This window comes from Phascolarctos cinereus, unplaced genomic scaffold (genome assembly GCF_003287225.1).
Source record: "Phascolarctos cinereus isolate Bilbo 61053 unplaced genomic scaffold, phaCin_HiC Scaffold_9;HRSCAF=440, whole genome shotgun sequence".
Classification (NCBI taxonomy): Eukaryota; Metazoa; Chordata; class Mammalia; order Diprotodontia; family Phascolarctidae; genus Phascolarctos; species Phascolarctos cinereus.
The window spans coordinates 138,592,134-138,618,613 of NW_027556402.1; the positions used below are offsets into that span (position 1 = coordinate 138,592,134).

At 34.8% G+C, this 26,480-nt stretch overlaps 1 protein-coding gene across 8 annotated transcripts in view; it reads right to left on the bottom strand.

Moving 5' to 3' along the window:
• ADGRL3 (adhesion G protein-coupled receptor L3) overlaps positions 1-26,480 on the bottom strand; it is a 943,202-nt gene that overhangs the window by 153,200 nt on the left and 763,522 nt on the right. For 6 of the 8 annotated variants that reach the window (XM_078148809.1, XM_078148804.1, XM_078148802.1 and 3 more), the window contains one exon: positions 24,312-24,350. The exons of the other annotated variants lie outside the window; for them this stretch is intronic. In XM_078148809.1, coding sequence (XP_078004935.1) covers positions 24,312-24,350 — 39 coding nt within the window. The remainder of the gene's footprint in view (positions 1-24,311; positions 24,351-26,480) is intronic. 8 annotated transcript variants of the gene reach the window in all.

The following is a 26,480-nucleotide window of genomic DNA, read 5'->3' on the forward strand; positions in this document are numbered from 1 at the left end:
CCCATCTGAATCTTTGCTAGGCAGAGGGAAAACCCGCTTGTATTTTGAATGACGATAAAAAAAAGTCATGCTAGATTCCTAGAACTGATAACTCATGCTTCCACATGACTGTGACCCACTAAATCTAGAGTATGCTTTAAAATTGCGTATTTTCAGATTGGGGGGAAAGAGTTCCTTAAAATAAGCCCAGAAAAAAAGTATTTTTCCCCATAGATCCCCATAAAACTGGTGGGTCAATATGATGAATACAACTTAAAACAAGTACTATAGAGAGAACACTTCTTGGTTTCATTCCAGAAAAGATAAGGACTAGCTAATCATATCAATTTTCTTATCCAGCTAGGAAAATGTTAGAATGGCAAACAATATCAAAGCATGTAAACTACCAGGGGGCTCCCTATGTGTTGTATGTCTATAGAAACTTTTCTCATGCTATTGACCATTACAGAGGTTCATAAACAGTAAGGCTGTACTATACATAGTCTTCAGGGTTATTTTTTCCTTTCCTTGAAAGAATCAGCAGGTGCATTCACATATAGAGACAAATTACCACATTTCACATTGCTTCATCCACATTTCTATGGCTGCAAGTCATGTGCTTCCTAAGGTTTGCTTTGAGCTCTAGTTTCGAAAAAAAAGTAACCCTTTTGAGGGCTAATTTAGACATAAAAATTTCAAGTTGCAAAAAATATAAGATTTATAGTTTTAGGGCAATTATTATTGAATCAACTGATCACTAAGGCTCAAACTGATTAAGAAAAGTTACCTAGCTAATCAATGCAGGCATAGATTCTAGGTTCTAAAAACATGAATGTTTTTCAACAGGGATGAAGTTTACTCTGTTCTTGCCAAAAGCAGGATGAGATAATAGAACTCACAGCACTGAAACATTTTCTTCTGGTTGGTGTTTTCTTAGTAACTAACTACAGATTGTTAAAAAAAAATCTATTTCATAATGAAACACCTTGGTTGCCAATTATCACTAGCTTTAACAACTAATTTGCCTTTTGATAAAAAGTTATCTTTCTTGACATTTTTCCAGATGCTGAAAGTCCTGGCCACAAATTGCCACCATCATGGTTTTCTAGAGAATAGTTCCTCAGCTTGCCTTTTTAATTCCCTTCCCCTTCCTCTGCCAACAATTTTTATGAAAAGGAATAAAATAAAGAATCTCAAATGGCTTAATCAGTTGGCAGTTTTCACATAGTATTCTTTGGCTCTAGTTTTTTTAAAGCATGCCCCATAAGGGGGATGAATGTGACCCTCTTGTTCACATACCTTGGTCAAGATACCTTGAAGGATCCTCTCTTAGGAGAAAGGGAAATGCCAAGAGGGAGATGGACAACATAGAAGCATTTAATATCTATCCTGAAGCCCAGGGGAGACAAGAAACACTTTTAGAGCAAAGAAATATTTTTTCCCCTACGGGCATCTGACACTTTCTGAATCTGGAGTCTGCATTCATAAAAAGAAAAATCTGAATGCATTAGATAGAAATGCCTTTCCTTCAAAGTGTAAGAATCTAATCAATACAAGAATAGATTCTCCTACTCAGATATATCTGAAAGGAAACTTCTTTGGGCAAGAAAATAGTTCTGAACTCTAACTTATTGGCTTTCTTTCTTAGAAAAAGGGATTGGAAGGGAGAAGGATCAGATATAACTACTAAACATAGTCAACTGGGAAACATCTTAGATATTTCTACTGTTACCAAGGGTCAGTAACTCAAGTAAAGTTGACTGCTACAACTTCTGCTTTTCTACTTTTTCATCACTCCTAAGATGATCCATATTTGAATTGGTAACAGTAACTAAAGAGACCTTAAAGACTTTCCATTTACTAAATAAACATATACTTGACATTTACATTTTATCTGGGAATTACAATCTTTTACTGAGGAGATATGATCTATAAGAGTCATTCATATTTATATGTTATATGTACATTACTGGGAATCCCAAAGCCCATACATGACAAAAAATATTAAATCAGCACTTACTCAAAACCCAATAGATTGCTGAATCCCCAGAGCCTTCCTCAAAATAGACATTTGATAACTATTTCATGAATTGAATTGACTTGAAAATGTAGACCTGCATTTCAGTGCAACAAATTTGAATTAGCTGGAATGTTTCACATCCAATCCTCCCATGGAAAAGGTCCCCATTCACAGTATAATGATAGGCTAGAAAGAGCACTGGATTTTGAGTTAAGTGGCTAACTAGATTTTTTTTTTCATTCTCAATTAAAATTCTAGCTCTGCTCTACTTCAATTCTTGGGGCCTTGTTTCCTCATTTGTAAAATGACGGAATTAGACTGACTGATCTGTAAGGTACACCCTTCTTACCCCAACGCTAAGTCTTAGAGGACCATGTTCCAGATAGCAAGTCCAAGGAAAGATAAGCATAAGTTATTCAAGTGATTATAAAAACTGTATTTAGTTCTTTGCTTTCCACTCCATCTTACCATTTAGCCTGACCATCTCCTTGCCACTGGCCATTGCTTATTACTCCTTCTGGCCATTGCTCCAGAAACCATTCACTGACTACTTAATCCATTCAGCTTTCTAAACTGCTCTGATTCATGACTCAGTCACAGCATATGCCTAGCCACTCCACACCCCACACCATGCTTTTTTTTTCCATCCAACTATCTAACCTCTTCACCTCCTTGATGTCTGCCTTACTTTCCAAGTACATACTCGATTCTTATCTTTAAACCTTTTGCTCCGCAAATAGTAATCAAAACAATATTATTACTTCTTCTGGAAAGGGTGTATCAATTGATTTTCACTATCCTTTTGACTTCCCAAACCAAAACAATCCTCGTTGATCCATCACTCATTAATATCTAATGTTTCCCCCTAATGAGTGCAAGCTCTTTGAGGCTAGAATGCTCTTATTTTTGTATTATTTAACTCCAGTGCTTGGCACATAGTAACCACTTAAATACTTTGCATTCATCCTTTCTTGACATGAAGAATACAGCACTCAGGGGCAGCTAGGTGGCACAGTGGATAGGTACCAGCCCTAGAGTGAGGAGGACCTGAGTTTAAATCAAGCCTCAGACACATAACACTCACTAGCTGTGTGACTCTGGGCAAGTTGCTTAACACCAATTGCCTCACAAAAAAAACAACCACAACACACACACACACACACACACACACACATATGTGTGTGTGTGTGTGTGTGTGTGTGTGTGTGTGTGTGTGTGTATCTCGCACTCAAAGTACTAACCCAAGGCTGAATCTGATCATTCTTAATATGCTAATTAGTATCTGAAAGATGAGGTATTATTACATAGTGGTTAAAGTTCCAGCCTTAGAGTAAGGAAGACGTGGGTCTAAGTTCCACTTCTGACACACAGTTATTGTGTGACTCTGAACAAGCCACTTAATCTCTCCATGCTCCAAATAACTCTAAAGGTGAATTGCAGAGTATCTGCTACTAGACATTGTTTGGGGGGAGGGGTTCCTTACTGGGAATTCCCTATCAGTGAAATTTTAGGCCCAGATGAAAAATAAATGAACAAACAGCTGAAAAGAAAACTTTTCTTGTAGAAAAAAAATTAAATAATATACACGAGTACCCTTTTATAAAATTACTATCACAGTTTTCCAGTGAAAAGAAGTCACCATGTAGATAAAAGATAGATGCTTGCTTTGGATAAAGTCAAGGGGCAGTGGAGAACAACTGGATTTAGAGTTGTAGTATCTGGGCTCAAATCTCAGTCCTCACACCTACTGATCTGGACGACCTTAGACAAATCACAACTTCTCTGGGCTTCAGTTTCTGCATTTCTAAAAATGACAGGGTTAAATTAGATGACCTTCTCATGTCTTCACCAGCTCTAAATGTATGGTCCTATGATCCTACAAAGTTTTTCAGATGGTTGAACTAACTCACCAATTAGACTTAATAAGACCAGATGATTTTGACCATTTAGAGTATGTGCAATTAAGGTTCTGTCTCCTCCCCCCACCCCACTCAATCTTTCTATGGTTGTTCCTAACTCCTATTCCATGGATTCTCAAAGACACATTCTCAGTCACAACTGCCCAACCATAAAATAATATTTCATATTCACATGTGTCCCATATATTAGATTTACAGCATACATTCTTCAAAGTAACTTTGTTAGGGAGTATAAGGATTACCTTTGTTTATAAATGATGTAACTCAGAATGAGAGAGGGTAAATGACTTGTTAATGATGACCCAACTTATATGCAAAGCTTCAAGTTTTCATTTTCCTTATGCACTTATAAGTCTATAAATTCTAAATGCGTATCTATATGTTTGTATATTCTGTATGCACTTCTAAAACAGACTGTGATTTAGTAACAGATTTTTTTTTCTCGCCTGTTAGAGAAAAAAAATATTACCCATGAAAAGAAGCATTTGCATGCCTTTCCTTTAGTTTAATGCAATTTCTCCAAAAACACGCTTTTTTATATTATGAAGAAATGAAGTTAATTGTAGAATTATCAGATTATTGGGTTAAGTTGGAAAGGTCATATTCATTTCACTAAAGTTATAGCTAATGCTATGACATTTATTAGTGTTCAACATTCTTTAAAATAAATTGGTCAAACAGGTTTGAATAACTTTTGTTTTCCACTGCATGTTTTTCAGATTTCTAATTTATATTCTAATTTGATGGAAAAGTAAGGTTGCTTCAGAATGTGTCACGTAACACTTTACCATTCTCCCCCTGAAGCCTTTATGCACAATGACAAAGAGCTTGTCAAATTAAGTAATGTTTTTGAGATGTATAGGATAAATGTCTAGCTGAAGTAATCAAACAACTGTGAGGAATAGATTTGAACATGCAATACAATATGCCTCCAGACAAGAAAGCATCTCAATTTGCTATTTTTATTTGCTCTGGAATATGGAATAAAACATTTGATTACTTCAAACAACAGGTCACATGACATAATGAACTAACTTGCTGTCCCATAATTCAGAATTCATATTCCAATTGTACCACTTAACTTCTGTGTGTTTCTGGTTAAATTATTTTCTCCCTCCATAATATGAGGTCACTATAAAGTTAATGTCGTTCATGTTTTTTTTTCTTTTTTACAAATATACTTGAATTTATGCATGCAAATTAGTGTTACCCTTAAAAGTAGCCACTACCGCAGCCTAAAACTCAATAATTTTTCCATACTCAAAATATTGTTGGAACTGATCTTTTCAAAAGGCCATCTGAGGCTGTGGAAGTGTGAAAGATTACCTCATCGCCGCTCACTCTGGACCCCGAATGATATATGTACATTGTGATTATGTATTTAAGCTAAAAGATCTGGATCTGAATGACTTTTAACTAGTTCCCAAAAGTCAAACATATCATCAAAGCCAAAGATTTGCCACACCTGGGGATATTCCCAATACTGTGCTATGAAGGTAATCCTAAAAGGTGTTCAAAGGGGCGGTTGGGTGGCACAGTGGATAGAGCACCAGTGCTGGAGTCAGGAGGACCTGAGTTCAAATCCGGCCTCAAACACATAATAAATCCTAGCTGTGTGACTCTGGGCAAATCACTTAACCCCAGTTGCCTCACCCCCCAAAAAATGCATAGTAAGCATAGCAGTAGCTATAATAAATGTCTACTCCTATGAGATGTTTGTAACAATTGGATGAGGATTCTTGACTTAACAGTAGAGCAACTTAAGCACACCAGCTGAAACAATGGTCAGAAAAAACAAAAATGAATAGCTCCTTACTCAGTAAAGATGAACAGAGTAGAGTAATGATAGTATTCATAATATCATCAGGATCAGATGAGATAATGCACATAAAACATTTTCTAAAGTATGAAGTATTATATCAGTGTCTGATATTATCATCACCATTGCACCTTTCTAGATACTGGCACCATGATTTTGTATTTCAATCATAACTTCTTTTTCTTTTAAAAAAATATTTCCAAATTCTTTTCCTCCCTCCAGCCTCTCCCATACACATTGATATAGCAAGCTATATATCAATTACATATGTGAAATCATACAAAACATATTTCCATGTTGCAAAAAATAAAAGGAGCAATGAAGAAAGTGAAAAAATATATACTTCAATTTGCACTCAGAGTACATTGGTTGTCTCTCTGGAAATGGATAGCATTTTTCATCCCAAGTCCTTCAGAACTGCCTTGGATCAGTGTTCAATCATAACTTTTCAAGTGAAAGCCTCTGACTCAATTTATAAAGTACCATGACTTTTCATGACAGCAAAGCAGGTAATCTGGGGATCCTTAGTTCACAAGGATAAGAACAGGGAGGGCTTTACTTCCGCCAAATTTAATCATTCAAATGTCACCTGTCAACTATCCCTAAATCAGTCTCATACGAGGCTTAAAATATGATAATTTTCCTATCTGTTCATCCATGATGTTAAATACATTTATGTATTTGAAAGTAGCAGTCTTTAGCCCTGTATCACTTGACCCTGTCCCCAGTTGCCTTGAGCAGAGATGTGCCAAGACAAAAAATATGATGACCAAGTTTAAAAGTTTTAAAGTAGGGGGAACTAAAAAGACAAAAACAAAAATCTGAACAAAATGAAGTCAGAACACACAAACTATCATTATTCCATCACATTAAAATAGAAATTTAGTATAAGTTTTTAAATCATATTTGATTTGGGGTTTATTAGTTTGGTTTTTTAAAAAATAATATATATTACAAACACAAAACAAAACCACCAACCTTGTGATAGATCAGCTGGCAAAAAGGAAAGTTATATTGGCCAAGGGAAACAGAGGAGGGGAAACACTTTCTATACTGGGCAAAATATTTAAACAAATTGTTCTGGTTTAAAAAAATTAAAGCAAATTTTCATAGTATTAAGCACATTATCCCTTAGTCAATTTGCTGGAAAATTCATAGTGGTTAAATATATTATCCACAAACTAATTTTAATTAGCACATTGATCTTTGTGTCAGTTGTCATATTTTATTGTCTTTATTTTCACATTTTCCTAGGCATTGAAACTTTGAGTAGACTACCTAATACAATATTCTTTTTAAAATCATACAGTATTTGTTGTAATTGTTATTCAGTCACATCCAATTCTCGTGACTCCATGGATTATAACATGCAGCCACTTCTATTCTCCACTATCTCATGAAGTCTGTCTGAGCTTATGTCTGAGCCACGACAATATATACAACACATCTTCTGTCATCTCCTTTTCCTTTTGCCTTCAATCTTTCTCAACATCTGGCTGTTTTCCAATGAGTCCTGTCTTCTCATTATGTGGTCAAAGTATTTAAACTTTAGCTTCAGTATCTGACCAACCAAGTGAATAGTCTGAATTTTTTTTTTTTAAGGATTGACTGATTTTATCTCTTTGGTGTCCAAGGGACTCAAAAATCTTATACAGCACCACAATTCAAAAGTGTAGATTCTGTGATTCTCAGCTTAACTTATAGTAGAACTACCACAGCCATGACCTGCCACTGGGAAACCATAGCTTTGACTATATAAACCTTTGTCAGCAAGGTAATGTCTCTGTTTTTTCAGTATGCTGTCAAGATTTTCCAGTTTTCCTTCCAAGAAACAAGTCTCTTTTAATTTCATGGCTGTAGTTGCTGTCTGCAGTTACATTTGAGCCCAAGAATATAAAATCTGACTGCTTCCCTTTCTTCTCCCTCTATTTGCCAGGAAGTGATGGAACCAATTGACATCATCTTAGCTTTTTTTTCAATTTTTTTTTTAATGTTAAGCTTCAAGCCAGTTTTATGGTCACTATACTATAACATTTTCCTATCTTTATGTTGTTTTTTAGGTCTTCTGTTGTGACTTCAAAAAAATGTGTCAAACTTTATTTTTTGTGAAAATAATAATATTTCATTTTTTCTTGTTGACATATTGCATTACTGAGAGTTGCAATTACAATGTGAAGCAAGGGCAGTGAAAAAAGCACTGAACTGAATTGGGAGGCCTGGATTCAACAGATTCCTCACTGTACAGCAAAATACATCCCAAATACAAATAAACAGATCTAAAGATACAAATAAACATGGTTTTTAAAAAGCTTATTGTTTTCTTAATGCAGTGTCTTTAATTCCAATTTTACTCCTGACTGCTATTATCTTACTATGTGAATTGGAATAAGTGACTTCACTTCTCAATAAGGGTCAATATTTTCTTACTTCTAAAATAGGAAGTTTGTGTTTGGGATTGGGGAGACCTAATTTGCTTTCCACGTTTAAAATTCTTTGATTTGAAAATAAGAATGCATTTACATCCTAACCATGGCCTAAGAAGGAATTATCATGGCAATTTTTCTTTCCTTTATACCTATCCTCATCTTTGCATGTATTGGAAAGAGTATTGTTTAAGAACAGAAAACCAGAAAAGGTGAAAAAGTGTATTGCATTAGTTGGAACCTCTAGATGTTATCTTCTGTTTTAGAGAATTACTACATTCAGAATTTTGATATTCAAAGTGCTGGAGTCATCACAGCATTTTACAAAGGGCTACATTTTATTAGAAGGTAAGGCAGATTATCCATATTTACACAGGAATTTGAGAAAGCAGCAGGGTGCAGGGGACAGAACTGTGGACTTGGAATCATTTGCATAGAAGCAATAATTGAAACTATGGGAACTGATTAGATCACCAATCAAGATAGTACAGACAGCAAAATTGAGGCGGTGAGTCATCTCTGATTTTTGGCCCCCAATCCAGAGTCCTTCTGGTTAAATCTGTAACATATCACTGAGTTGGGAATATTGGGACTTCCTGATAACTGCCTAATGACACTTGAATCCCTCTCTACTATGTCTATTAAGTGATTAAATCCTTGTGTGAGTGTATCAAACAGTTTCTTTTCCTAAATTTTGAAACAGTATGGTCACGTGGACTGAGATAAGTGTTTACCAAGTATAAGCACCTTTTAGGTGTGGTAGAGAATGCAAGAGGAATAGGACCCATTACCTTCTTCCCTCAAGGAATTTACATTGAAGTAGGGAAGATAAAGCATATGCTAGAATGATTATAATTCGATGTATAGTGTGAAAGTAAAAATAAAAGAGGTTAAAAGTTTATATTTGTTTTGGATATGAACACAAATGAATAAGCCAATTTGGTTAGAGGGGAGGTTTCTTACATTAGAGTACCAATGGGACTGGAAAATAGCTTGGAGGTCTTTAAATACCTGTATAAGGAGCTACTGAACTTTAATCAATATGAAGTAAAGAACTATTAAAGATTTTTGAGCATGGAAGTGAAATAATCAAAATAGTTTGCTGGGGAAATTAATTTAGCAGTAGGTTATAAGATGTTTTGGAGAGGGTGAGAAGGGAAGCAGGGAGATTAGTTAGAGCCTCTTAAATGAGCAGGAAATGAGATAAGATCCTAAATTAAAGTAGTGCCAGTGGAACTAGAAAAGAAAGGATAGCTGAAAAAGACATGGTCAAGGAAAAATCAGTAGAAATTGATGACTGACAGTGTGGGAAGCAAGGTGATAGAGAGGGAGGAGCTAAAGTTATCTTTTAGATTTCAAGCCTGAAAGACCAAGAGAGTGGTAACACAAAATGAAAAGGAGAAGGTATGAGAGGCAGCTGGTTGGTAGAGAGCTATAAAAGGGTCAGCTTTAGATGGTAATATTAGAGATAAGAAATCAAGATAGAAATGACAGAAAATTATTTGATAGGCAGGATTGGAATTTGTAAGAAAAGTATGCTTAAACGATTTTGGATTCATACACCCAGAGATAATTAGAACTAAAGGGATGGATGAAAGTTGTAAGAATATATAACAAAAGTTACTAAATAGTCTATACCCTTTGAACCAAGGAGGCAAACAGAAACAAAGGTCTAATATATATTAATAACATCTTTGTGGTAGAAAAATAACTAGAAATAAACTGGGTACCTATGGATTGGAAAATAGCTGAAAAAAAACCAGCTATGATACATGATTATAATGTAGTACTATTGTGCAAGTAGTAAATGATACATTTGAGGAATCCAGAGAAATGCTGGAAGATATGTATGAACAGATGCAGAACAAAATAGATGGAATTAAAAGAACATACGTGACGATGGAAAAATGAAAATATCATTGAAAGGAAGTTCATAGCTGGATAAATAAAATAAAATGGAGATGCTATTTAATAGATAATGAAATACACTTCCTTTCTCTTGGCACAGTGGTGAGGAAAACCAGAAAAGAATACTGCATTCATTTATCAAATACACATATCATATATCTGTTTAATTGTTTTTATTTCTCACAAGGAAGATGCCTGTTATGGAAATGTAAAATGCATCAATAAAACATATTGTTAAAGGGAAAGATAAAATGGAGAGTGAGAGTATGGCTCTTTTCAATAAATATTTTACTTTAAAGTTGAATGGTATAATCATTTCCAGTTAAAAATGACTAAGTGAAAGGTAGAGGCTCCTGGTTCTCCCACTTCTATTCCATCAATTATTTAAAAAAGAGCACCTATTAAAGTAATAACAAGAAGTTAAAAGAAAAACAGCAATAAGGCCTTTTATCTAGCTCAGGACTACACAAAAATATAACCTGAGAATTTGGGCCCCAAAAGAGGGATCTTGCCAGAGAAACTGATGCAACTACAGGTAAATATGCTGGAAGCCTATGATATTATATTGACTATGTAAGTCCACAACAGCACTCCATGTAGGAATGCCTCAGGGGAGATAAAAGAAAATGGTAGAACCCTGAAAAGAGATAGCCATCTTCTAGCTCTGACTGGGATCAAAAATGTTTGCCACTGATCTGAGTTTGGTCATACCAGAAGTGGAATCCAGTGGAGGAAATCCAAGAAACTGAGGTAAGTACCAAAAAGTGACTGACTAGCTCCGTTGAAAACTGCAAAAGAGAGGGTGGAGCCAGGATATGGCACAATGTACCAAATAAGGAACTGAGTGTAATGATACAAGTAAACAGAAGAAGACAACAAACTCTATGAAGAAATATAATGGGCCCAAAGACACTCAAGAAATAAATCCAGAAAAAGATTCACAAAAACTACAAGCAGAGCCTTAGAAGGGGGAAAAAAGAGGGGGAAAAAATGATTTAACTATAGATTCCTAAGAGTCCCTGAAGAAATGATATTAAAAAAATGAATAAGAAAAAAGATAAAAAGAACTTTAAAGGAAAGAACTGGACGACTAAATAGCATATAATAAGAAAGTAGAAAACCTTACTGGACTCTGAAAATGAGTAGTACAGACTTAATAGAGCAAGAAGAAATAGTGAAAATAAAAATAACGCAGTCACCCTCTGAAAGAAACTAAAAATGAAAATTCCGGGAATATGAAAATTTCCGGGAATATTGCAACCTAACTCCAAAGCATTTCTTTCTTCCTAAGGGGGGGTGGGTAGGGTATGAAGTACTGCAAGCAGAGAGAGAGAGTTCAAGTACCAACAAACCACAGTCAAAGTTTCACAAATCCTGGCACTTATTACTATAACTGGAAGAAAACATTGGAATATGATATTCTAAAAGGCAAAATTTAAAGTTCACAATGAAGAATAACTTACCTTTGTAGACTAAGTAAAACCTCATAGAAAAAAATGAAATTTTAATAGAATAGAGGACTTTTAACTGTTAATTTAACAAGAATAAAGCCGAGTAGAAACTTAAATGCAATATAATAATCACAAAATAATGCAATATGGGAGAAGAGAAAAAACTAATGAAGTTAAATACATTTGAATAATAAACAAGGGCTAAATGATGATGAACCTTAAATTTTAATGACAGGAAAAGAGACAAGTATCTCTTAAGAGTTCTGATGACTCCAAGGATCACAGAGGTAAATACGTAAGACAAAGAGAGGGGCTGGGAGTGGGTTTGTTGTTTTTACAATGTTTAAAAAAGGAAGGAAAAAGGAGTACGTTAAGGAAGAAATGCAGAAAGAGATTGGAGCTGACCTTTTTCATAGTTGTGGTACAGGAGAAGAAAACAACTAGGTTTCAATTAGTGGGAATGATGAATTCTCTGAAGTAGTCATGAAGGAAATTGCACTATTCAAAATTATCCTTATATAAAACATGCTAATTGGTCCTATCCCATTGGAAATAGCACTAAGAATCTTGCTAATATGACCACTTCAAGGGATTAATTATTCCCACCAATGTGGACCTAGCTACAAAAATGAAGAAAAAGTTATGAGGGTAGAGGGGAAAAATGTCTACGTAAATTTTTCTCTTCTAAACAACGGAGGGTTGAACACATATATGCTCATGCATACATACATACACACTCACACACACTAACTCACAAGTTTATATAGTAATACATTAAATTCAATAGGAAAATTGGGAGATGAGGAAGAATAGAAAGATGGGCTTAAGAAAGAAGATAAAGTTCAAGAAATAACAGTAACTAGCAAAACAAGTTTCAATTTCAGGGGGTAGAGCATAAAAGAAGGATTTAGAAGGAAAGAAATAAAGTGGAAGAACCCTTAGTCAGTGTTTGGAGGAAAAGAGAAGGTTCAATAAAGTTAAGGTACAGCATTTCAATTAGAGATCAAAAGTGTTGCTCACATTCCTTCTCTTTTCTTACCATCTCCTCTAAAAAGAGAGGGGGTAATGGTGGAGGGAAATCAGAGGAAAATGTATGAAAGAATGTGATGAAGGGAAATAAACAATTTTAGCCACAATAACCATGAAGGAATTAGATGAACTCATCCATAAAATGGAAGATGTTCAGAATGAGGCATACATTTAGATTTACTTTGTTTGATTGTGTTTGTTACAAGGGAGGGTTTTCTTTGGGAAAGAGGGAAATTAGTGATAATGATTTAAAAAATAAAGAAAAAGATTGAAAAAAGCATTAAAGAAACATTTTTAAAAGCACTGAAAAGAATAAGAATCTGAGAGGGAAGCACAGGCAAGTAGACAGCTTTGGAGTTAACATTGAATTTATTATATACTTTGATAAAACAAGTTATTATAAAATCTTCTTTTTATGGAAATGCTCATAACTGTTAGTGTTGGTCAAGTTTGGAATAAGAAAACATTTAAAATGCATTTAAAAACTTTTAACAGTTTAGATACCATAATTGATAATGAATTTATCTACCCTATTTATTCCATTACAAATTTTAAGAAAACAACTCACTGGGATTCAAGTAAGTAATTTATTTAAATAATATGATCTGATTAGTCTTTGTTAGCTTAAGAGTTCTTCTTCTTCTTTTAAATGCATTGATGTTGGTTAGGTAACAATACTGATGCAATTTTCCCAGTAGGCTTAGTTATGCATGTAGAGTGAGTCTAATTATCCAAATGATGTGTGGGTTTTTAATACCCCTGCCTATTATCATTCATAATCCTGGATAATTTCTAGCAAATATGCTTGATAATTGTTAATAATTCTACATTTACTACTAGACAGTATTGGACTCTGACCTTTCATTGAACTGGCTGACTCTAAAGGATATTGAAAATAACTCATTTTACATAAGTTACTCGGTGGGGGGGCGAGGGGCGGGGGGAAGCTGCTCATAGACAAGTGGAATCATCATTTACCTCATCCAGAAATTTAATTGGAAGTCTAAAGATAAAAACATTCCATTCCATTATATTCTGAACACCTTAAATTGCTCTAAACTCAAGAATTTCTTTTTGACAACAATAACAACAACAAAACAGTTGACTGATTTTTAAACTAACTGATCATACTTTGTCAAAGGAATGTCTTAAATGGTGGAATCCACTTGCATGTGAAAAACAGAACTGAGAATGAAATGACTTGAAATAGCCTAGGTGGGGTCTCTTTAGAACTTGGTGTATTTAGAACGTCACTGAATGAATTGAGCATTGTAATCTCTGCTTAAAGGTTAAAAGTCAAACTAGCCTATTTGGTTTATGCTAAGTTGATCAAAAATGGATGAGGATGTTATTCATTTAGCTACTGTTAAATAAGAACAGTAAATGACAGTTATGCAAAATCATTAAAATCTCTGTTCTGGGAGCAATCTTCAAGAGTAATTTGATTTCTTCTCCAGTTATCAGATGATTCTTACCTCACAGTACCCAACAAATGACAATATTACACACAATATACTCTTTTAAATACTGAATATGGATTTTTTTTAGGCCCTTGATCAAAGTGCAAGTAGTAAATTTATGACACTTTTTAACTGTTTCAAATTTTTGATCTCTGCTTCTAGAGAATAAGGTCACTCTAAAGCCTTTGAGTCTTAAACTACTCCAATGCATCTGTGATCTGTTTCGTGATACTTTCTCATAACCCATCCATTTCCAGCCATCTTGGGCAACTCTTGACCATGAATTCCCTGAAATTATAACCGCATTAGATCCCTCTCCTCAACACTAAGGGAATTCCCTTAAGATTGTTTGACATCATAATAATATCAATGGAGAACATGGATTGCTGGAAAAGGAGAAGGAATGGACCTGTGTTTTCCTTAGCCAAGTTTTGTCACATGAGAACACTCCACCAATATAGATTAGCATCTTCTCTGTGACTTCCGCTTGATATGTACTATGCTAGTCTGCCACTATACTGGATAAAACATATAAACAGCAAGGTATGCATCCTTCTTAGGCCTGCTTATATTGAACAAGTAAATGAATGGATGGATGGATGGATGGATGGATGGATGGATGGATGGATGGATGAATGGATGGATGAATAAATGAATGAGTGGCTGGATGGACGAATAAATAAATGAATAACAAGGCGTTATTGTTTTCACTATTCTTCCTGCTAGACTTTCCCAAACTTTCTGAAGGGTAAAGTTTGCACAAAGAACTGGCAGGTATCAGTGCTTACTTAATATTAAGTCACATGGTTTAGAATGCTACATTGCAAGTTAGAGGAATCTGGGTAAAATCATAACTGTGATACTATCTACTTACATGATCTTGGGCAATTCATTTCATGTCTCTGAGCCTGTCTCCTCAACTCTAAAACAGAAGACTTAAACTGAAAGTTTCAAGGTCCCTTTCTTATAATCTAAAAGTCAACCTTAATTTGATTTGAAAATCTGACATGAAAAAGTACATCTAAAATTGAAATTGTTTAATTTGAGAATTAACTCAATTCTAAAACTGAAATTTGGTAGAAACAAGAGAAGAAATATTCTATAAACCACCCACTATGTAAAAAGCCTGAAGGATATTCTAAAAATAAGTGAGATATGAGCCCCTTAAGGAACATATAGTCTACTTTTGTGGCAAATACAAATAAAATCTAATAGTAGAAGGTCACAGGATTACAGTCATTGAACTTCTGTTTGAATCAATTCCTTGAAAACTTACATCAGCAACATGTAAATAAATGACAAGAGGATTGTTTTATTAATTATTTTTAAAAAATGATGAAGGTGGAATTCACTACATAAAGCATCTATCTTTGCTTGACCTGATCTACTTGCTAAGGGAATTCTGAGGAATTGTCAAATATAACATTATTTTTGCTAGCCTACATCTACAGTTAACCACACTACAGATCTTCCAAAGAAATCTAATTTATAAAACGACTACTTAGGTGTATCAATAACACAATATCATGTACCTCTGTGACTTGGTGTATAAACACACCTTGTTTAACAACACACATAGTTCCAATGTCTCTCAGGACAACTATGGCTATTTAAAACCATTCACTGATATACCATACACAAAGTGAGCCTTTAAAAATAAATTATTACTATTCTTTACCAAAAGAAACTACTCTGCTATGGTAAATTGAGGTGACTTTCTTTGATTCCCCTTGCATTTAACAATAGGGTATGGAGCAGCAGAAACATGCAGGGTGCAGATTTATATTTTCTCTCACACTAACACAAATCAAGTGTAAGTTTATCAAGCTGTGAAATATATTAAGTTCACAGAGTTTTAACAAAGGGTTACCAACCACAAAAACCCACTGTGAATCAAACTACTTTCAGATGTCCTTTTAATTATATTAAATGAAAGTTTGGGTTGGCTTTGATGCTTATGGGCAAACATCTAAATCTCTTGAAAGAGCTGCTAAAAGTACTCCCTGTTGCTATAGTTAATATACTACATTGTATGCACACTGCTAGCCAATTTATTCCAGCCACTTTAACAAGGATATCCAGCCTGACAGGCCACACGGAATAGTATCAGAAGTCAAGCAAAGCACAAATCATTAGAAGACTCAAAAGTTGTTTGACACGCACCACAGAGCTCTTTGTCATACAGCCAATTAAGTGACCAAACAAGGAACTTGAGAATCCTCATTAATTTCTTCCTAGCAGTATAAATGGAGGTTAGAATCTTTCTTGTCAAATGTACCACAAAGCAAGCAAGGAAAACTGGCCTAATTCAATTTGCACTCTGTCATGAAGATGCAAGTATCTCCTTTGGTTCACAGGAAAGTAAGTACTAATACCACAAAAAAAAAAAAAAGGAGATAGGCAAAAATGTTTATATACCACACATACTTTCAGCATCTGTTTTATCTGGGAAGGAATATTATGCATTTCTTATTCATCAATAGATTTAATGACTTTTAATCCTAAACTGACTTAGGATACTTTGATGTATAGCATATAATTTAAAAAAAAAAATTAGTCTAATACATAGGTTTTCAATGAACTGGCAGGTATATCAGGCCAAGTAACTATGGGAAAAAATAATAAGAAATGTATAAAAGTTTAGAACAAAAAAGACAGCGCCTATCAAAGGTAAAGAGTTATCTTAGAGTTCATAAATTAACCAATGCTGAGAAGGAAAAGGAGGGAAAGAGAGCAAAAAGGAAAGTGAGAGGGTGGGGAGGGAGAGGGAAAGGGGAGGGAGGAAGAGGAGGAGAAAAGATTGAGAGGAGAGAGGGAAGAGAGGGCAGAGAGAAGAGGGGAGAGCTAAGGAGAGGAGAGAAGAGATGGAGGAGAGAGAGAGAGGAGAGGAGAGAGAAAGGAGAGATAGAGAGGAGAGAGAGGGATAGAAGCAAAGAGAGAGGAGATGAGTGTTAGTTTACCTATTACATTTCTGTTTTATTTTATGTACCTCATGTCTGATTGCTTCTCCACCAGATTATTTAAGTGACAGCAGGTTCCAAAGGATGACTCAATAAGTAGACATTTAGATGGGAACTTCTAAATCTCATTATGTGATGTTCTCACCAGTGTTTTTTTTCTCTAGGGAACACAGACTGCCTCTCCGATTTAGAGAACAAAGGAAGCTGATGACCAAAAAAAATCTTTTTCACAAAAGAAGAAGTGTCAGTGGTAATGACACTTCACGAAAACTTCACACTTTTGAAGTTGTATTGACAAGTTGCCAATGGTTGTTAATTTCAACCAAAAAAGAGACCAAGGCTGAGAAATGTTGAGAGTGACTTACTGCCAGATACACCTCAATGGATCTGTGATCTCATTAATGTGGGCACCCTCTCTAATTGTACAGATCAACATCTAACCCAGAGGTGGGGGACCTGAGACCTCAAGACCACATGTGGCCTTCTATGTCTTTGGGTGTGGCCTTTTGAACTAGTCTAAGTTTTACAGAACAAATCCTTTTATTAAGGGGATCAAGTCAAAGGGCCACACTAGAGGACCTAGAGGACCACAGGTTCCCCACACCTGAGTCCTAACCTCATCTACTCATTTGATTCACATCCTCTGAAAAAGTCCACATAGGAGCTCCAACTAACCGGCTAGGAGCTTTCTCTAGATCTCTTGCTATAGCCTACATCCCACTGAATTATGTGAGCTATTCATCAGTTAAGTCTCACTCTTTACTACATAAACAATCAACCCCTTTTCCCAGTTATACACATTTTGATAACATACATTATGCCACTTGTAAATAATTCTTTTTTGGTAACATACAGCTACTTCTTCATATCCACCAACCATTTCTTTGTTGCCCTTTGGGTGACTTGTGACCTTGTTGTTATTGAATTGTCTCAGTCATGTCTGACCTTCCATGACTCCATTTGGGATTTTCTTGGCAAAGATACTGGAATGGTTTGCCATTTCCTTCTCCAGCTCATTTGACAGATAAGGAATTGAGATAAACTGTGTTAAGTGACTTGCCCAGGGTCACATAGCTAGTCAGTGTCTGAGGCCATAGTTGAACTCAGGTTCTCCTAACTCCAGGGGCCAGAACTTTATCCCCTGTGCCATGTCACAGAGAAGTTCAAGAAATGAAAAGTATGGTGACAGATAGGGCCCAGAAACCATCTTAGCCAAAAACTACATGACCTCTTGGCTAAGCAGAAAGTCATGGGCACTATGAGTAATAAAAGATTAAAGTATAATCTCTAACAAAGCATTAGAGTAGAGGATAATGGAAAAGTATGAGCAACAATAAACAGTGAAAATAAGTAGAAGAGAAAACAAGCCTGCAGGATAACCTGGCTATGAAAGTCAGCTAACTCATGTAATCTTGAAAATATTTATAGTTTTATATGTACAGAGGATAATTTAAAACAAATTTTGCAATAGTACCATGATACCAGTACTTCTGTTCTGATCACTAACAACAGTCGAACGAATACACTTAAATTATAACATCAGAATACTAAATATGAGGAAGTGATAATGACACTTAAGAAGAACAATTCAGGAAGAATAAATGAATCACACTAATACATACTAAAGAAATCTATTTGAAGGTGACAGTTTTAACACTACTTATAGATTGTTTTTGAGATATGTCAAAGAGGGGAAGATTTCAAAAGGACATAAAAGATCACAAATGATACTTGTGTGTGAGTGAGAAAAGAAGAATACATCAGTAACTAAAAACCCATGGGCTTTTTCATTTCTATAAAATTTGCATGATAAAGGTCTATTTATGAATTGGGGTATACTTTACCAAAACACAAAAATGGAAATGCAGACTTTCGTAGACAATTTCCTAAGCTGGACCAGATATTCATAGACACAATTGACTGAGAAGTTGAGAGAATATAAGATCGCATTGTGTCTGTTTATTGATTTTTTTTACCAAAAAAAAAAAAAACAACCAAACAGAATGCCAAATTATAATATGTCTTCAAAAAAGGCACGTATCCAGCCTAGGTAAATATTCTCTTATAGATACAATTATGGGGAAAATTATTCCATGATCCTCTGAGTACCAACATAAAACAGGGAGACATATGCTCCATTGCATTCACCAGTATCATTGAGATCTTTTGCAAAGTCTAAATAGAATGATTACCTGATGATAGTAAGATTTTCAAATTCTACTATCCACAGATTATAACATATTAAGTATACGGAACTGAATAATACTATAAAGCTTCTGCGATGTAATCCATTGTAGTTAGAAAGACATTGATTTAACTATCCAAATTAAAAACCGAAGTGGCTGAAAAAATGCATGTTATCCAGATCAAGAAAAATGGATGGACTGTTTATTAAAGTAGTCTATTGGTATGTGTATATACACATATACACAAATATGTATGTACATATATAATTACTATTTGTATATTATAATATCATACATATATATTATACTATCATTTTCCTCGAAAGATTACATAGTTCCAGGTCAAGATGTCACAGTCTGTGATGAATACAAATCATAATAAGATCATTTGTTTTAGAAGTAGAAGGGGTATTAGAAATTACTTGATCTGATACATTTTTATTGTCTGTCTACACTCCTTTACTTGGCCACCTAATCATTTCCTATGGGCAAAATTATCATCTCCAGGCAATTGACACCTAGCCTCTAGTCTCCCTCTTGAGTTATAGTCCCATACTACAAACTTCTTATTGGTTATTTAGAACTGGATGTTCTATAGTCATCTCTAACTCAACATGTCCCAAACAGAGATTATTCTTCTTCCCCCTAAACCAACCCTACTCCCAAACATCTCTACTTCTGTCATTCTTCCAGCCATCTAGGTATCTTTTTTTGGTGTTATCCTCGACTCCTAAATCATACTCACTCTCTACATTTAGTTACTACAACTTGTGATTTCTACCTCCATCCACAACATCTCTTACATAAATCTCCTTCTTTCTCCTCACTATTACACTAGCTCCCTTATTACTTCTTTTTTTTGTTTGTTTGTTTGTTTTTGGTTTTTTTGGGCTAGGCAATGGGGTTAAGTGACTTGCCCAGGGTCACACAGCTAGTAAGTGTTATGTGTCTGAGTTCACATTTGAACTCGGGTCCTTCTGAATTCAGGGCCGGTGCTCTATCCACTGCGCCACCTAGCTGCCCCTTCCCTTATTACTTCTTGCCTAGACTATGGACATAGCTTTCTAATTGTTCTCTCTACTTAAAATTTATTCTCCCTCCAATCCATTCTCCACATAGCCACCAAAGGTATTGTCCTAAAACACACCTTTGACCATGTCTTCCCCTCTACTCTATAAACTCAAGTGGCCTATTACCTTTGAATGAACTATAAATTCCTCTATGTGACATGTAAAGCTCTCAACAGCCTGCCTTCTTCCTAACTTTCTTGACCTGTCGTACGTTATTCCTCGTCAGCTATTTTATGATCTTGCAAAAATGACCTTTTTGCTGTTTATCATGGCTAACACTCCACCTCCCATCTGTATGTATTTTGCACTGTGTGTGTAATGGACTCTCTCCCTACCTCTGCGTCTCGGAATCCTTGCTTTTCTTCAAGGCTCAGATCAATATCACTTTCCATATGAGGCCTTTCTTGGTTCCCCCAGTGGCTAGTACTCCTCTTGGCTATCTTGGACTTGTTTTGTCTATACCTAAATATACACACACATTATTTTCTCCTTTAGGATATATCATGCTCCTTAAGGCAGGGACTGTTTTACTTTTTGCATTTGTTACCCTAGTAACTACCATAAATGATAAACAAAAAATGCTACTAGGTAGACACATAGTAGCTGCTAAATGAAGACTTGTTTGTATATGTGGAAACTGAGGCAGTGACTTTATTAAGTTCATACAAGTATTAAGAATCTTGGTCCTTTGAGTATATAGTCTTTTTTTCCTCTCTACCACACTTGACTCCCTTATAGGTATTCTAAAGAGCAATGAAAAGGCAAATGTGTATTTAAGTCAACTATAAAACATTACCAAGGATGACTTTTGTGCACAAGTGGCATAAAAGATATATTTCTAACACCTAAAAAAGTAGAGGAGTTTTCTATTTAGTTGGAGTGAGGGATATCAGATGGACAACCTCAATGTTATAAGGGTATCTAAGAAATATTAAAAGAACTTGAGGAAGAACTTATGTAAAGATACTAACAAGGAATATGTGTATGTGGAGGAGTGGAAGAGGTACCCATACCGATGAAATTTTATCTATTTTAAGTAATTAAAAGGGGTATTCCCAATATACAGTGCAACATTTTCTATTCACTAAGAGCCTTATAAATGTTCTTGATAAAAATATTTAAAAATATGTATTTATGTAATACAATTCTATGTGCTTAATTTTTAATTAAAAATCAGTCTTAACCTTTTACCTTTCTATATCTTAAAATACAAGAAATGGGGGTGAGGGGGAACCCTTCACAACTAAGCCAAATTGCTGTGCATTTCCTTGTTTCCCTTGAATGATTTTAAAATTCTCCCATGGGTCAGTTGGCTTCAGTAGGATAATGTATTCCCCATCCCTAAAACAAAAACATTCAACCATGTGAAAAACCCATGAATTCCCAAGTACCTATTTCTCAGACCTACACAGCATAACATCCAATGCTCGTGAGTCATCTTAAAGACAAAAGGTTACTTTTCCATCAACATCATGGGTTTGCTTTTCAATAGACTTAACAATATAAGGTCTCTTTGTATTCTCATGTAAAAGCCCCCATTCTATAATGAATCACTACACAGGGAATGTTCCCAAGGCATGTTAATAGTATTTAATTATGTCAGATATCAATCAATTTCTGTTCTCTGCAAAATGCCACTAGGAAGAATTACATTTATCATCTTGAATAATGTCTAACATTAACTAATAATCACCTCCATTTATTTTCCCAGAAACAGTGAAATTAACAAAAGCTAGACTGTAAGAGTGCTACTGTTATTGTTCAGTAGTCTTTCAGTCATGTCTGACTCTTCATGACCCCATTTGGGGTTTTCTTGGAAAAGACAGTGGAGTAATTTGCATTTCCTTCTCTAGATCATTTTATAGATGAGGAAACTGAGGCAAATAGGGTTAAGCAACTTGCCCAGGGTCACACAGCTAGTAAGTGTTTGAGGCCAGATTTGAACTCAGTAAAATGAATCTTCCTGACTCCCAACTGTGAGAATAAGACAGTTTAAATAAGGAACCTAGACAACTTACAAATTTGATATTGAATCTATGAATATTACATATTTAAGTGTCAAAAATCTAGCCAAAACCAAATTTCTACTGTCATTGCTTATCACCTTTTAAAAATGCCTTAATTTTACATTTTAGTAAAAAAAATATTATGTGGATATCCCTTATTATGTAATAAAGGTTAATTTCATGCTTAGCTCATATATTAGTTCAAGACGAAAAATATTCTCAACTAAAAATGTTTCATAAACTTACGTTTCATTCTTTTAAGAAGCAAATATCTACAATGTCTTAATTTTGTATTTTTATGGAATCATATTCAACAATAAAAGTAACAAAGCCCAATAACATCTATTAGTAAAACACAGTATTTCCCTTTCACCACTATTATCTGATTCTGTCAGATGTTTAATAAACAGTAGAAATCGTAATTCATAATCAATTATAACACCAGGAAAGCAGCCACTGAATAAACTATGTTGTTAATTTTCCATTAAAGACTCATGTTTGAATGACCATGTACTTCATAGACTTTAAATATTGAAGTATTTATTACTTAAAATGCCTCTAATCCATATATCACTGAGGGCTAACCACAGCAATGGTAAATAACACGAAAATATTTTAAGTAAAAAACGTGGAAAAACGAAGTCAATAACCAAATGACCTGTGCATTTCTTACAGACAGTTTTCCATGATCAAAAACTGGTATTTCTCCCAAGTCTTTAACTTGGCCTACAAATACTTCAATGTCTTATATGTTTTCCCTTTTCTATATATTTCACGAAGTGTTCATATGTCAAATTTTCTTGTCTAAGGGCCTCAGATCTGAGGACTGGGTAACTTTACAAAGAAAGAAGGAAAAAAAATAAAGGAAGACAAAGAAATAGAGGTCAAAAGTGAAATATTAAGATTGACATTTTATTTTTTTGTTTTCCTTCCACACTAAAAAATAAACTATGGTCACACTGTAAAAGGAAAAGTATGTTAATATTCTATCAGTGCTGAATAAAATTGAAAGGTTCTCTGCTCTTTACAGATGAAATTATATAGCGCCAAGGAACAAGCCAACACATAAGAAATTTGAAAAAGAAGAATCTGGAGGAAATTTAAAGAAGGCAAGACAATGGTGCTTTTGTGGGAATTATGCAGTTAGCATTTTCTGAGAACAATTTATAGAGTAATCATTTTATTATTATCTGGATTTCCCATTTCCTTGACACTGAGTGGCAGTATATATACATACATATGTAACAACACATACATATAAATGATGCAGACACACACCACCATTTCTAGTCATAGCAAGTTCAATGCTTTATCATGAAGAGAGATAAGTGTTGGGGGAAAAAAAAAAGAGCTCAAGCACTACGCAATTCAAATTCAAAACAGGGCCAAAGGAACTTTGGTCTTGATCATATTTATTTAGGCCACCAGGTAGTACAGTAGATAGAGGACCTGGTGTCAAGTAGACCTCATTTCCAATATAGCCTCAGACACCGACTGGCTTTGTGACTAAACAACTCACTTTACCTCTGCCTACCTCAGTTACCTGATCTATAAAAGGGGGGTAATAAAAGCAGTTACCTCCCAGGGTTTATTGTGAAGATAAAATGAGCTAATATTTTATAGGGTTCTTAGCAAATCTTAAAAGCACTATATAAATGATAGCTATTATTATTTTTGTTACTACTTTCTCTCATTGCTTTTATCATGTGCAGTCATGGTAGATGCTACCCAATAAATCCATGATTCCATCTCTACCTTCCTGAAGAATTCAGGTGTTGGCATAAGTACCCCAACTCACCTCACAGCATAAGTGGCAATCCTCCCATTTCTGATCACATATCCTTTTATTCTGGATATCTCTGTTCTACAAAATACAGTCTTTCCCCTTCCCCTCCCCTCATACTTGTTTATATCATAAGTCTCTTTCATACACTCTATATTTCTCCCCTTCAAAGTAACCTTAGTTTTACTGGGTTGCATCCTTTACACATTAACACATATTTTATTAGCTGCAAATACACAATACTAACACCAGAGACAATTCAACAATTTAACACATTTATAAAAAACACTGAAAGTACCTGGACATAGGCTCTGCAAGAGCGCTCTCTTTTCTGAAGCTGATTCCATAAAGACAGCAGGTTAAACACAGAATAGAAAAAATAAGTTAGTGATAGAAGAAACCAAGAAAAATTTAAAAAGAACACATCTACACAAAATTTATTTGTGAACTACTTTCTAGAAGAGGATGACAGCTAAGCAGCAGCGAAATATAGCAATGATTTAGCAAATGGTGGCCAAGAACCCTTTCAAAATGATTCAAGCTGAAAACTAGATAGTGTCAAGCTATTAGCTATGTCAAGAAATCTTGCAACATATTAGTGGGACTTAGTAAAATAAGTGCTTGTTATTAGATTGAAGTTACACATTTCATATTAGAGTTAGTTATGAATGACAGAGAACAAAAGACAAAGTAAAACAATTTATGTCAAATGTTTGGAGCCCATTTCTCAGATATCCTATGAAATATGTATAAACAACGTGCATCCTAGACTATGTTCTCATATATATACCCCATTCTGCATTAAACTACATATTTTCTGTGTGCGACAAATGAAAATTTGACAGATGGATATTTGGTTATGACAATGTCATCATGAGGACAAATACGAAGGGACAAGCTATTTCAGGTTAAAAGACTTGTGATTTCTTGATCTGACACTGAATTTATCATCAATCCTTTTAATCCCTCCACCCAGAAAACAGGATTAGACATGATTTTATAAATTTTGTTTGATAAGAAGCATATTTTGGGCATAGAGATGTATATTTTTCTGGACAGATCAAAAGTAACTCTTTTTGCATTCAATAAACTTTTAAATGATACAATAAAAACATAAGGGATGCTATTTAACCTAGCAAAATAATAGGGCAAAAATCTTTGTAAGCTACTTCTTTCCTCATCTACCCTTACATCTCCAATCCCTAAGAAGCCCAGATTATTGAAGGAGGAAATCATCAGGCTTTCAGAAACAGCTACTCTGATGGCCTTTTGTGTTCTAAACACTTCTTCCCACTTTAATTCATGCATTCTTAACTGTTCATAGAGCATTTGCTCCTCTAAAGAATGAGTGCAAGTAAATTATGGGGGCTGTCATTTGGATCAGTGACTCGAATCACTATTTTGCAGTGCTTCTTCCCTCCAAACAGTCAAGAATTTCAATGCCGAATGCAATTGATTTGCACCAAGTTGACTTTGCAAACCTAATAGGATACAACTGCTTAAGGAAGCGGTGAAGACCACAAGAAATGAGAACAAGCCAGCAAGCATGTGAACAACCTCCCGGACCCCAACAGTTTAGTTCATCATGCAAATTAATGTATGACAAACCACATCATACAACTGAAAGGAGCCAAATGGAAAATAAAAAGAGCATTAAAAAAAAGCTTCACAAATGAATATTTGCCTGTTATGTCGTTATTTGATATTCAGAATAGGAAAGCTGATTAGCTGGAGCCAGTTAGAATGTGACATTAATTGCCAGCTTTACCTGATATTGTCAGACATCAACATCATTTTAAATAAAGATATACAGTATTGCCATAACAAGTCATGTTATGGATATGTAATATTAATACGAATGACTAATTCCAATATATTATCATAACAATTGCTGGCAGCAATATTCATTAAATAGCATCAAGTCAGCCTAGGCAACAATACATTAAATTTCCAGCATTCACAGGTTCCACGGATTTCTGTGAATTTATGTACTATTAAGAGAATGGCTATTAAAAACAAAAAAAAAAACAATAAAACAAGCTAAAAACAAAAAAAAATCTTGATGCTCAATAGAGAATAACTTCTGATAATAATCTAAGTCAAAAACTAACAGTATTTGTCTTCAGAGGCTGACTTTTCAACATAAACATTATTTGTCATAAAATTATCTGGCTGATCTGTAGTGAACAATTAATCTTTATTTCTTTCTATCTTGATGAGACCTTTCCTTCAATATGGCACTGAATAATAGTGAGTTGAAGAACCAGTCTGCTTAGCCATTTTTCATTCTAAAGGGGTACATTCGTCTTTGGGAATTCCACAATGGAGACTTAAGTCTGTCATTGCCAATTTCTTGTTTTCCCAAATATCAAGACTGTCATTATCTTTTAGTAACTAAAATTTAGTACAAATAATTTCCCCCCCCCTACTGCCTCATGTGCACCATTCAGTGAACACATGGCATCTG